We start from the raw sequence: 12,431 nt of genomic DNA on the forward strand, positions 1-12,431 counted from the left end.
AAAACATTAACTCCTCTTCTAATGAAATACCTGAGAATAATAATGATTAATTGATTTGTACCAGACTAAAAGCAAGGCATGGAAACCTGACACCCTCTTGTGTCTTTTCTCATATATTATGCTGCCTCAATTGACATGAGTGATTCCTATATGGCAATGAAATATAAAAAAATGTATAATATTAAGAAAAGAGTGCAGCAAAAACATATAAAAGTCTTCAAATTTATGTTGAAAAATTGGAATTCTTCATTTTACAAAAGCATTTCTGAAGAATTTTTCTATACTGCCCATTTTCTGGGCATGTGTATGGTTTATGTATAATTCAATATCCAAAGGATAATACATTAAACTTTTTAAGAACATTTATTTTAAAAATTAGTTTTATAGGTTGAGTATCCCTTATCCAAAATGCTTAGGACAGAAGTATTCCACATTTCCTGTTTTGGGGGACTTTAGAAAATTTCAATATAGAAAATGAGATATCTTAGGAATGAGATTCAAACTGAAATACAAAATTAGTTTATGTTGCACATTTACCTATTTTATACACATAGTCTGAATCTAATCTTATACAATACTTTTAGCATGAATGCAAGAGTTGGGTGTGAAATTTTTCACTTGTAGTATCATATCAGTACTCAAACAATTTCTTACTGTGGAGGATTTCAGATTTTAGACTTTCAGATAAACAGATTTTCAACTTATACATTAATCAGAACTTTGATTGTTCAAAGTGACATTTTCACTTATGATGAATAATGAATATTATTTAAATGTATTTGGGGTTTTCTTTTAAATTTTTGTAATATGCTATTTAAATTTGATCACCTAAAATACCCTTCTATTAAGTTGGTCAAAAAAATTAGAATTGTGTTTAAACTTAATACACTGTTTCAACACTAAACCTGAGTCTATACTGGCAAAGAGTATGTACTGATAAATGTTAAATGTCATTTTAGATATAAACTAATCTTTTATCTGCAATAAAAATCATGATAATATAATGAAGATATTGAAATATAAAGCATGGCCTACTGAAAACTGCAGTAAATTTATCATGATTAAGTCAACCTAATTTAATTATCTTTTGGTATTCAAAAACAATTAACATTATAAAGTGTATATTTTAAATGAGATAAAATATATGATTTATATTGAAATTTAACATAACTTATCATGGTTACATATGCTATACAAAGGCAAAATTCCTCTGTTTTGGTGGGGTATTGGGAATTGAACCTAGAGATGTTTTTATCACTGAGCCATTTCACCAAACCTTTTTATTTTTTGTTAGAAGCAGGGTCTCACTAAGTTGCTAAGGCTGGCTTTGAACTAACAATTCGCCTACCTCAGCCTACCAAGTCATTGGGATTGCAGGTGTGGCCACCAACTCAGCTAAATTTCCTTATATAATTTTTATAAAATGAAAATAAGAACATTAAATAATAATGAGAAAATACACACAAAATGAATTTAGTGAATCTCTTGAAATCCATTTTAAACAAAGAATACGCTTCCATATTATATGTACTTACTTGGAATAGGCAAACAATTTACTGTCCCAAAGATCATGAGTCCCTCTAGGTCCGGAATGAAAATAACAGGAATCAGTTCCATCAAACATATTCAATCCATCTTCTGAATTTTTTGAAGCATGGCTGTGTACCACATCTAAGAGGACTGTGATCCCCATTGAATGAGCTGTATCGACTAGTTCTTTTAGTTCTTCAGGTGTTCCATAACGACTAAAGGACACAGAAAAACAATATGACATTATATTTAAAACAAATAGCCAATTGATTTATTACTGTTGTTGTTGTTTTGCAGTACTGGGGATTAAACCTAGAGCCTCCAGTGCTGGCTAAGTGCTACAGCTACAGCCACAAATAGTCAATTGTGCATCAGTTTTTTTACTCAGCATAGTACTAGATACTTTAAATATGCAAATACCATAGTACTTGACACATACAAATCAAAATTGCTTAGTATTTGCTATTAAAAAAATGTTAAGGGAAATAATATTAATTTAAATCATGATGTAAATAGAATTATACACTAACCAAAATGAACATTTTGAGCATGCAAATAGTTAAGATTATCTCCAAATATTCTGATTTTCATTTTCCAGCCTAGGCAGTCATGGTTATTCACACTCACTTATCTGCCCATTCCTTTGAATATGTACAGTTGAATAGGGAATGCGGGGCTATCTGAGTATTTCTTTTTATGTCTATAGTGTCTTAATTAAAGCCAGCCCTCCAGAACTTGTTCCCAAACTGGAAACCCTTCTTCAGGTACCAGTGTACCAAGGGAAAGTGTAATGTTAGTCACCACTCAAGCAGAAAAGATGGATAGATCACATGCATGTGTGTCTATGTTTAAAACAATGACCTAGTCTACATGTAACAGAAAAATCACTTCCAGAAGAAAGCCTTTCTTAACCTATGTTATGGTTTGATTCTACAGTCTCTTATAACACCAACTTTACCTCTTAAATAAATATTTGCCTTTGTTATTGTTTATGGCCTTGAAGTAGGGGCTATGGCCATCTGGTCTTTCATGGTTCAGTACAGGCTTTAGTAAATATCAAGTTTCCTCTAGTCAACTCCATTGAGTAGCAAGTGTCATCTTTTCAAAAAATAAATATGATCATTTTTTTGTCTATTAAAAACCTACTGTGCTCCTACTGTCCTCAGAATGAAGATTACTGTTCTCCCCTCTCCCTTTTTTTAATTGTGTTCTTTTTAGTTATACACAACAGAAGAATGTATTTGGACATATTACAATACATGAAATATAACTTTCCATTGGTGTTTCTATATGAGGTGGAGCTACACTGAACAAAGGAAAGTCATGTCTGATTCATTCTACTGTCTTTCCTATTCCCATCCCCCTGTTATTATGGCCTACTGCACAGCCTATTTTGGTCCCTTCTAGCATGTTAGACTATCTTATGATATCCTACCTCTCCCTTTCATTATCCTAGCAACACAGCCTTTTTCCCAGTACTGAAAAACGTGTTCAATAAATGAACATCCTTAAACTTTCAGTTATTCATGCATTTATTTGTTGGCAAAATGTTTACCAAAGTTATCTACCATGTGTCATGAAATGTTCTATGCTCTAGAGATACAGCAGTGGGCAAAATAAATATCATAGTCCTAATGAAATTTATATTCTAACTAGAATACAAATAAATAAGCAAAACACATAGAATGTCACATAGCAATAAGTGTTTTAAAGAAAAATAAAGAAAAGCCACTGGTAAAAGGGACAGGTTTTCCATTTTAAGTAGAGTTTGCAGATAAAGTTTTAGAGGAAAAGCAATATTTAAGAAAGAAAGGGAAAAGGAGAACAATTTACAATTTAGTAGGTAGAAGGGCACAGGGGCAGGAATGAACTAAGAGCGCCTGAAGAATAAATAGGCTAGTGTAGCCTCAGTGGAATGGTTGAGAGAGAAAGAGCAGAGTTAATAAAATTATGCTAGGTGCATATAGGAATACACCACAATGCATTCCAATTTTATATAACACTATAATGTATCAATGAAAATACAAACAGAAGACCAATTGAGTAAGGAAGGAAATCAAAGGGGTGGGGGGAGAAAAGGGAGTAGTAGTACTAGGAACTAAAATGAAGAAATCTATGTTATATTCATTTACAAATATGTCAAAATGAGCCCCACTATTATGTATAATACAATGCACTAATTAACAACAACAACAACAATAATAATAAAAGAATCATCAAAAACCAAGATGAGTAGCATGAGCTACAGTAAGACCTTTGGGTATCATTCTGAAAGAGACGGGGAGCTATCATAGAGTCCTGGGCAGGACAGTGATAGGATCTGATGTTCATTTGTTATTGACTGCTCTGGTCATGGAATTGGGGAAATTTTAGTGAAGGAGAAGGAAAACAAGGATAAAGAGAGTGACCAGTTAAAGAGCTATTGAAATAATCCAGGCAAAAGAGAATAGCAATTTGTACCAGGGTGGTAGCAATAGTGGCAGGTGAGCAGCCAGATTTGGGAGAGATTTTGAAGCAACAAATGGTTAGGTTTTAGGATAGAGTATAGGGAGGGACAGAAATGGAATAGTCAAGTATAATGCCAAGATTTTGGCTTGAACAACTAGAAGATGAAAAACGTTATTTACCAAATTAGAGAAAATAGCAGGAAAAGGGAGTTGAAAGATAAGATCATAATTTTAATTTTTCATACATTAAGCTTGGGACAGGTATTAGCTATTTCAGAAATAAATAGACACTGGCAGACATTCACAAGAGAGATCAAAAATTGAGACCTAAATCTTGAGAGTTGCACAGAAAGCATATTAGAGCTATAAGAAGGGAAAGATACAGAACAGAATGGAAGCAAGAGCTGAGCAGTAGTACCAAAATTTGATGATACAAGTGATAAAGAGGAGAAAGCAAAGAAATTTAAAAAGCAACAAGTGGCATAGGAAATACAACAGCAAGATGTTCTGGAAGTCAAGAAAAGAAAATACCTATAAGAAAGTAGAAGTATGCAATTGTGCAAAATGGTGCCAAAAGTTCAAGTAAACTGACTACATACTTAACAATGTAAAAGTCATCAATACTCAACAAAAACTTTCTGTAAAAAGGTAGAAAGAGTTCAAGAAAAAAATGGATCAGGTGTGGTGGTGCACACCTGTAATCCCAGCTAAGACTTAAAAATAAAATAGATTCAAGGCCAACTCAGTAACTTCATAAAACCTTGTCTGAAAATTTTTAAATTTTCTAAAGGGCGAGGGTTATAGATCAATGATAATACATCCTTGGGTTCGACTTTCAGTACCCCCCCCCCAAAAAAAAGGATCTAGAATAGGAAGGGAGGGTTTAGAGATTGTAAATACAGAAAACTTATTCAAGTAGAACTTCTTTAATAGAGAGAGATGAGAGAGAGAAACAGAGAGAGAGAATTTTAATATTTATGTTTTTTGTTGTTGTTGTTATTGGCGGACACAATATCTTTGTTTGTATGTGGTGCTGAGGATCGAACCCGGGCCGCACACATGCCAGGCGATCGCGCTACCGCTTGAGCCACATCCCCAGCCCAAAAGCAGAACTTCTTTGAAGAGAATGAATAAGTATCTTTTTTTTTTTTCCTGTCCTATGTTATCTACTTAAGCACATTTCACTTTTCCCCCAACTCATCTTAACCATGTTTTAGATCTCAGTTTTAACATCAGTTCAGATCTAATCTAAGCTATTCAGACCCTAATTCTATGCTTTCATAACACCATTTTCTTCTAAGCTCTAACAGTGGAAATCACAATATTTATGATTATTAATGTCTATATATCACTACACTGTAAACTAAGTGAAACAGAGACAATGTTAGACTAGTTAAATTTGTAGTCATCCATGTCAGAATGCTGCAATACACGGAATTCCTGAATATCTTTCATTTTACTGTTAGATAAAGAGCCACATTTCTTAGATTTCAGTCAGAAAAAGGCAGAGTTTCTGTGACTATGTCCTACCAAGTCCTCCTCAGTAACCTTCCTATGAGTCAATATCTTTCCAGAAAGGATGGAAGCTCTTTTAACAGGAGAAAATTTTCTGACTAAAGCATGGGCCATGAAACATGTACCAGTTTCAGAAGTCATGCCATAAAAAGTGATATCAGGGACAACCTCTAAGGATAGATATTCAACTTCTATTAACTATGTTAATGCTGAAATAGGTTCTAAAACATGTAAATTATTAATATCCATTTTTATTTTTGATCCATATAAAAATAAAAAGACTTCGATTTTTTACCTTGAAGCTGCAAAAAAGCTTGTGATTTGGTACCCAAAACTGGCATAGTAAGCATGTTCCATGATTGCCATCAATTGAATACAGTTGTATCCTGTGTAAGCAAAAGTCAAATAGGGATTCAGATACACATTTAAAAACATGAAAAAAGCATTCTGTTTTAAGGTCCTAAATTTTACAAGTAATCTAGAACCTTTGATCATCTAGAAAGTTCTACTACTAAACATCATTTGCTTGTCTGACCTCCTAACAAAAAACTGAACTTTTAGTTTCTTAAGAGCTATACACTGGCTAGCTATTTGAAATGTCTTCATTTTAATAAGCAATAAATGGTATGCAAATCTACTCTAAATTTGGCTTTAGAATATTAAATATGGCAATCTGCATATGCTAAACTTCAACTGTACTTGTAATATCCATATTGAAGATTATGAAAATTAAACAAAAGTAACTGATTTCATGACATATGCTTATTTTGCCTTTCTTTATATTTCAGCCATTTTTACTATTTAGCATAAAAATATCACAATCATTTTTGTTTTTACAAAGTAGCTTTCATACAGCTAGCTTTAATACTATTTTCCACTATTTTAAAAGTACTCCATGCAAGTGTGCATACATGCATACACACCAACACAGGCATACAACACCTCCCTCTCTATCCAAACGTTTTATACTAACAGTAAAATGAAGTGATTCAAAAAGGAAGATATTGTATTTCAAAGATCCATTTCTATGTATGTCAATTCTGTGACATACATAGAAACTTTTCTTATTGTAAACTCAATGTCCAACTCATACAAGCTTTATAATTTTCTTAAAGGTTATATAAATTTATATATTCATTACTATTTCATTTAAATACATAAGTATATATGTAAACAAACAGAAGTGAAAATTAGTTTCATTTCTAGTGGTTGAAATAATGTAGTTTCTCATGCATTTATTTCATTATATCATTAATAATGGAACAATCAAAACTTAACAATCAGAATTCAGGATTTATACATCTAAAGAAGAGTACTTGCTTCTCCATGATTTTACAATCTACTGAAAAGTCACTGCTATTGGTTTATCATTTTAAAAAATTAAATTGAGTCTTCCAGGCCTTAGAAAAATAGAAATATAAAATCTTATTCAGATTTTACAAGTCAATTACTACATATCATATAACAAAATAGTTTGTTTTATAAAAAATAAATATTATTCTTGTGATCAAATACAAATTTATAGTTTTAACATAATTTTGTATTATTAATCACACCTGTAATCATTTATGTTCTAATTATTCAGCTAGGCAATTCAGACACAAAGGTAAATAAAAGAATCCTGTGCTGTTGAACCTTCTATAAAAACTAGGTCAACAGTAATTTGTAACTCTATAATGTAAGAGACATTCAATAAAAAAAGTAATACAGTGTATATTAAATATAACTAACATCAAATTCTCCATGCATTTAATTAATTGGGGTGTCTGGAAATTTTATTTATCCATAACAGATAATTAAGATCTATAGCTAACCAAAAACTTTTACTCTGACTTGCATGCCTTTCCTCTAGCAAAAATCTGGAATGCGTAGCAAAAGCAGTATAATTAAATGTATTTTATCTTCCTGTCTAGACAATGGAACAGGTGCTACATACACTGTGATTTTTTTTTAAAGCATTACCTTTAGAAAGAAAAAGAACAGAAACAATGCATACTGAATCAATAATGCAGCAATATGCGACTTATTCTCCTACTTGTTCCCATGAAGGCAGAGTTAGTGTCATTTTACTCCAATACATGAACATCTATCACAATGTGTCTCACAGAAGATGTTCCACAAATGTGCACTAAGTAAGTCATCCAGATGGACTTTATACAATGCTCTGGTGCAAATTGAGTTCCAGGTACTTTACAAATGTAAGATTTCTTCCATAACAGACTAAAATGAACAGGCTATGATCAATGACCGCTTCAATTGATACAGGTTATCTCCTGCAGAAAAGTAATTATGCTTACATATTTATCTACAATTTTGGAAGTCATCAGTTCACATTACTTAAAATTGAAATTGGAATAATATCTTAAATTCTTATGCTCTATCTTATTTCATTTCTCTTTCCTACGCTATCACTATTACAGGGCAATTTGAGAAGCCTAAAATAAAATGCATTTCTATTACATACTTAATCTCTCAACACAAAAAAGAGACACATGTAATTAGCTTTTCTAATAAGAGAACAGACTCATTAAAATTTTATCTGAATAAAAATCACAGTTATTACTTACCAAGGTCTTTGATTCTTGGTAGTACATTGCAAGTAAAATGTTTATAAGAAGCTATTTTTCCTTCATGGGAAGAAATTCCCACATGAGATTCATAAATTCTTATACTTTTTGGCTTCTTTGGTCTGGAATGCTTAAACTACAGAATACAAAATATACAAAGAATTAAAGCAAGAACTCAGGTATGCCACAAATTGATCAAGCATCTTAAGTAACTTGGTGAATAAACTCAGTCAAAAACTCTCAACTGTTCTCAAACATAGAAGGTATTAGTTATATTTACTATATTTTCTTTCGGGAAAAAATCATTTTTGGCATTTTGTTAGTGGACCTATTTTAGACAAAAAACAAAATTATGTAAAGGCTTACACCTTATCACTGAGTGAAGAGCTGTTTTTTCTTCTAAGTCTTAGAAAAATACAGGAATTATGAAATGCATACATAATTACCAAACAAATCATTTATTAATACTCTTCAATAAGTTAAGGGAGACAAAAGTGAGTTTGAAGAAACATTCAACCTTTGTCAATAATTCAGTTATAAAATTACCCCAACTTTTATAAGATAGCCTTCCCCATTTCCTGTTCCTAAGGATACTGATCCTGCTTCAAAAAAAGGTCAGTGAAAAACATATATCTTTGAAGCCTTTAATACATTAGAAATTACAAATTAAAACACAACTTTATATCCTTTATAAACTGGTAAGTACAGATTTAGTATTTTCCCTAAGTGTGAGCACAGTATAAAACAAAATCTTAGCATACATTTGTGGACTACAGATGATGGACTTTAATATATGTGTGGTTTAAGAGGAATACTATGATATAAAGTACTAAACCAGTGATGAAGAGAACACTTTGAACTTACCTATAAAAGATATCAAAGTAAAAATTAATTTTCCTAGAAAATATTAGAACAAGCATTTGTTTAAAGATTTGTTGTTCTTACTTTATATGGATGTTCTGGATCCCAGTATATCCAATCATAATTCACATTACCACCTTCACGAGCCACATACTTTGCCCATGGTGAAATACGATACAAGATCTCTCCACTCTTGCTAGTAATAACTACCTACAAAGATAATGAGATGTTATTGCTTTAAAACACTTTCAAAACTCTAAAATAATACTCTCTTTCAAGTAGGAAAGGAAAAACATGCTAAAAATTCTAGACCACCATTCAAATGTGTATCCTTAGAGAACACATTTAAATTCTATGTGCATTGCTTTCTTCATCTGCTATTACTATTTGATTCTTCGACTCATTTATAGCCTAGATATTTTATGATTCTCTGGCAATTTCCTTGATTGCAAACCAGCCAGCAGAATGGATAATTAAATGTACAGTGGATATTAAAAAGATAAGAAGATTATTTGTAAACTGCTGTAAGTAAATCAACCAACCAAAGGTAGTAGTAGTAGTATTTTCTATAAAAAGGGATAAGTTATATTATCACTTTCTTTTCCTTTTCATAGGAATTAATGATAACATTTTCATGAATCTAAAGAAGAAAGGTTTGAATACACACACACACACACACACACACACACACAAATACACAATTTCTAATCATTCTCAACTTCTTTTACCAAGTATACCTCACCATATAAAACCAAATACTTTTGCCATGGACATCTATGCTCATATTTGCATATGGTTACCACTGGTGTTTTCAATAATAAAAAATAATGAAATGAAATACAGTTTTGCTGAATCCAACATTTTAGAGTTCGTAGTGAATAAAGGACTTTGAATTTATCCAGTCATGTAAATGGAGCTTTTGAGTGACTGAAATTGTAGCTATTTCACAAAGTCATATTTTTATTAAACTTTCTAAAAGCAGAGTATGATCAAGAAATATTCAGATTAGAAACTGTATTATGATCTTAGCTTTGAAAGAGAACATATACTCCAGTCTGTCTCCTTTAATAGAGAAAAGCTCAAGTATTCATATTCTTGGAAATTAAATATTTGTATGATGCTTTTATAATTTAGAAAGGACTTTCACATTCATGTCTCATTTGATTCTGGAAAAACTTTATGACCCAAATATTAAGTGAGATTAAGTGAATTGCCAGAAGTCCCCAAATCATCAAGCAGCAGGGCCAAAAGCTGAACACAGAGCTCTTGATCATTACTTGCTATGAACAGACTTCCATAGCACTTCCTTCAGAGGCCAAAAAGAATGAGTCATGGTTTATGCCAGAGCAGGTGGGTTAGTGGTGAAGAGGAACGAAATTCTTTCTCCCTCTTCATTATGCCTTCTACTCACAAACGCTGATTAAAGCCAGTGTGTTGCTACTATTCATCATCACAAAAGCATGAATCAGTAGAACCAATTCACTTCAGGAGTATTTTAACCCAAATGATATGTCCTTTCAGCATGTTTAAAAAGGTGCTCACTCACAAACTCAGACCATGATAAAACAAAATATTATAAATCTGCATAATCAATCCTTCTATTTTATAAATAGGTCTACAACCAATCTAAAGGCAGAGATCATAAATGCATAATCATTTTTGAAGATGTCTGCTGAAGATAGAATACTTCAAACTTTAAGAACGTATACACCCTGAATATGACTCCACATCCTTTAGAACATTAATTCTTTTATGTTGCAATACACACAGACGTCTTCAGATGTTACCAATGATTAAGCTGGAAGCAACAGTCTCTCCATTATCCTCTTACCCTCCTACACTTATTGCTGGGTATGCCAAGAATCAAGTCCCTAGCAATATTTTCTGGGGATCATTTTTTTATTATTCTAATTTGTTATATATGACAGCAGAATGCATTAGAATTCATATTACACATATAGAGCATGATTTTTCATATCTCTGGTTGTATACAAAGTATATTTATACCATTCAGGGACCATTTTTTAGGATTGTGTTTGTAGCTGGCAATCCTGAGGAATAATGTCTTTCTCAAATATACAGAGTAGGCTTTTGTACTGCTTGCTATAAAAATAATGGTTTCTCAAAGCTCAACATTCCCCAACTATGACACAAACCCACTGTGTAAGTAGTAGCCATCTTACCCTACAGTGTTATCCCTAAGAGGCTTGGAAGACAAAGGGAACCAATACAAACATGATGCTTATGCTGCTTACTGTAATGTAATCATTTGTCATTGACATGAGAGTTCCATGTTTTTTGCCAGACTGTATCAAATGGTAACAGAAAAACTTCTAAATTTGTAGGTAGGGAAAAACCAAATTGCACATCTGATTATTTGCTCATCTACTGAATTATTTCAATATGTTTATTTCCAAAAGTTCTTTCTCTTCCTTCTCAAACAGGTAACAGGATTGCTTGTAAGGATAAAGAATTTTCATTTTCCAATTTCTTCCTCCTTTCTTAGAAATAAAATAATAACCAAATGATATATATGAAAAATCTTTCTACTACATGTGAAAAACTTTGTGAACATCACATAGTTTATCTATTCTTTAGGCTCCTGGATTTTGGAAGTTTGTTATAATACTTTGAACTTTCCTGAAACAGTTGTCTATAGGACAACTCACTTTGCTTTTAATTTTCTCTTCCTAAATTATTGAGACAATCAAATTAGAGACATATAGTAAATAAATCTGATTTTTAAAACATTACAATGAGAAAATATATACATATGAGTAAAATTATATGAGTTTTTGAACTTAACTTTGCTTATGAAGCCTTTTTGGGGAAAGGAGGCAGAATGTCCTGGATTTTTGTTATGTTCCAATGTTTAAATTCCAGATGCAAAGATATTTAGATAACAAGATTTTGTACCACTGAATTCACAACATCAAAATATCAACGTACAATGTATAGCAAATTTATCTTTCAACAGTGATAAATAAGTACAGTAACTGATAGGTAGAAGAGTTCACTTGATACTATCAAATAGAAAATCTTGTTCACTGCTAGTGAGTATAAAGTAGCATAAAATCTTTGAGTAGCAATTTAGCAATAAGCATCAAAAGCTCAAAGAAAGTAATTCGAATGGTACGGCAATTCTAATTATGGAACTTATCAGTGGAAATAATCAGGATATGCCCAAAGAATTACACCCTTGTCTATTAATCCATTAATTTTTGATAAAAACTAAATAATTGGATAATATATAATTGTTAAGAATGTACTATTGAATCATATTGTAAGTTACAAAATAATTCTTCCAAGTTATGAAAATAAATATATTACATTTTCCTAATGCACAAACGTTAGGGGATCTTTACTAATTTTTGTTGTTCAGATATAAGTTTCTATATTATCACTCCATTTCACTTGTATAGTTCCTGGAATCTAAAAGTATGTTGTATTAAAGACTGAAAATATATGAATTACATAATCACAATTGCCCAGCTATGCTATTCAAATTGTG

The 12,431-nt window shown here is 31.7% G+C and overlaps 1 protein-coding gene across 1 annotated transcript in view; it reads right to left on the bottom strand.

Moving 5' to 3' along the window:
* Positions 1 to 12,431, bottom strand: part of Gbe1 (1,4-alpha-glucan branching enzyme 1) — a 268,536-nt gene that overhangs the window by 134,850 nt on the left and 121,255 nt on the right. The window contains exons 4-7 of the mRNA XM_076867808.2: positions 9,005 to 9,130; positions 8,060 to 8,195; positions 5,788 to 5,878; positions 1,536 to 1,745 (exon numbers count right to left, since the gene is read on the bottom strand). Of these exons, the coding sequence (XP_076723923.1) occupies positions 1,536 to 1,745; positions 5,788 to 5,878; positions 8,060 to 8,195; positions 9,005 to 9,130 (563 nt within the window). The remainder of the gene's footprint in view (positions 1 to 1,535; positions 1,746 to 5,787; positions 5,879 to 8,059; positions 8,196 to 9,004; positions 9,131 to 12,431) is intronic.

Source organism: Callospermophilus lateralis, chromosome 10 (assembly GCF_048772815.1).
Source record: "Callospermophilus lateralis isolate mCalLat2 chromosome 10, mCalLat2.hap1, whole genome shotgun sequence".
Lineage (NCBI taxonomy): Eukaryota > Metazoa > Chordata > Mammalia > Rodentia > Sciuridae > Callospermophilus > Callospermophilus lateralis.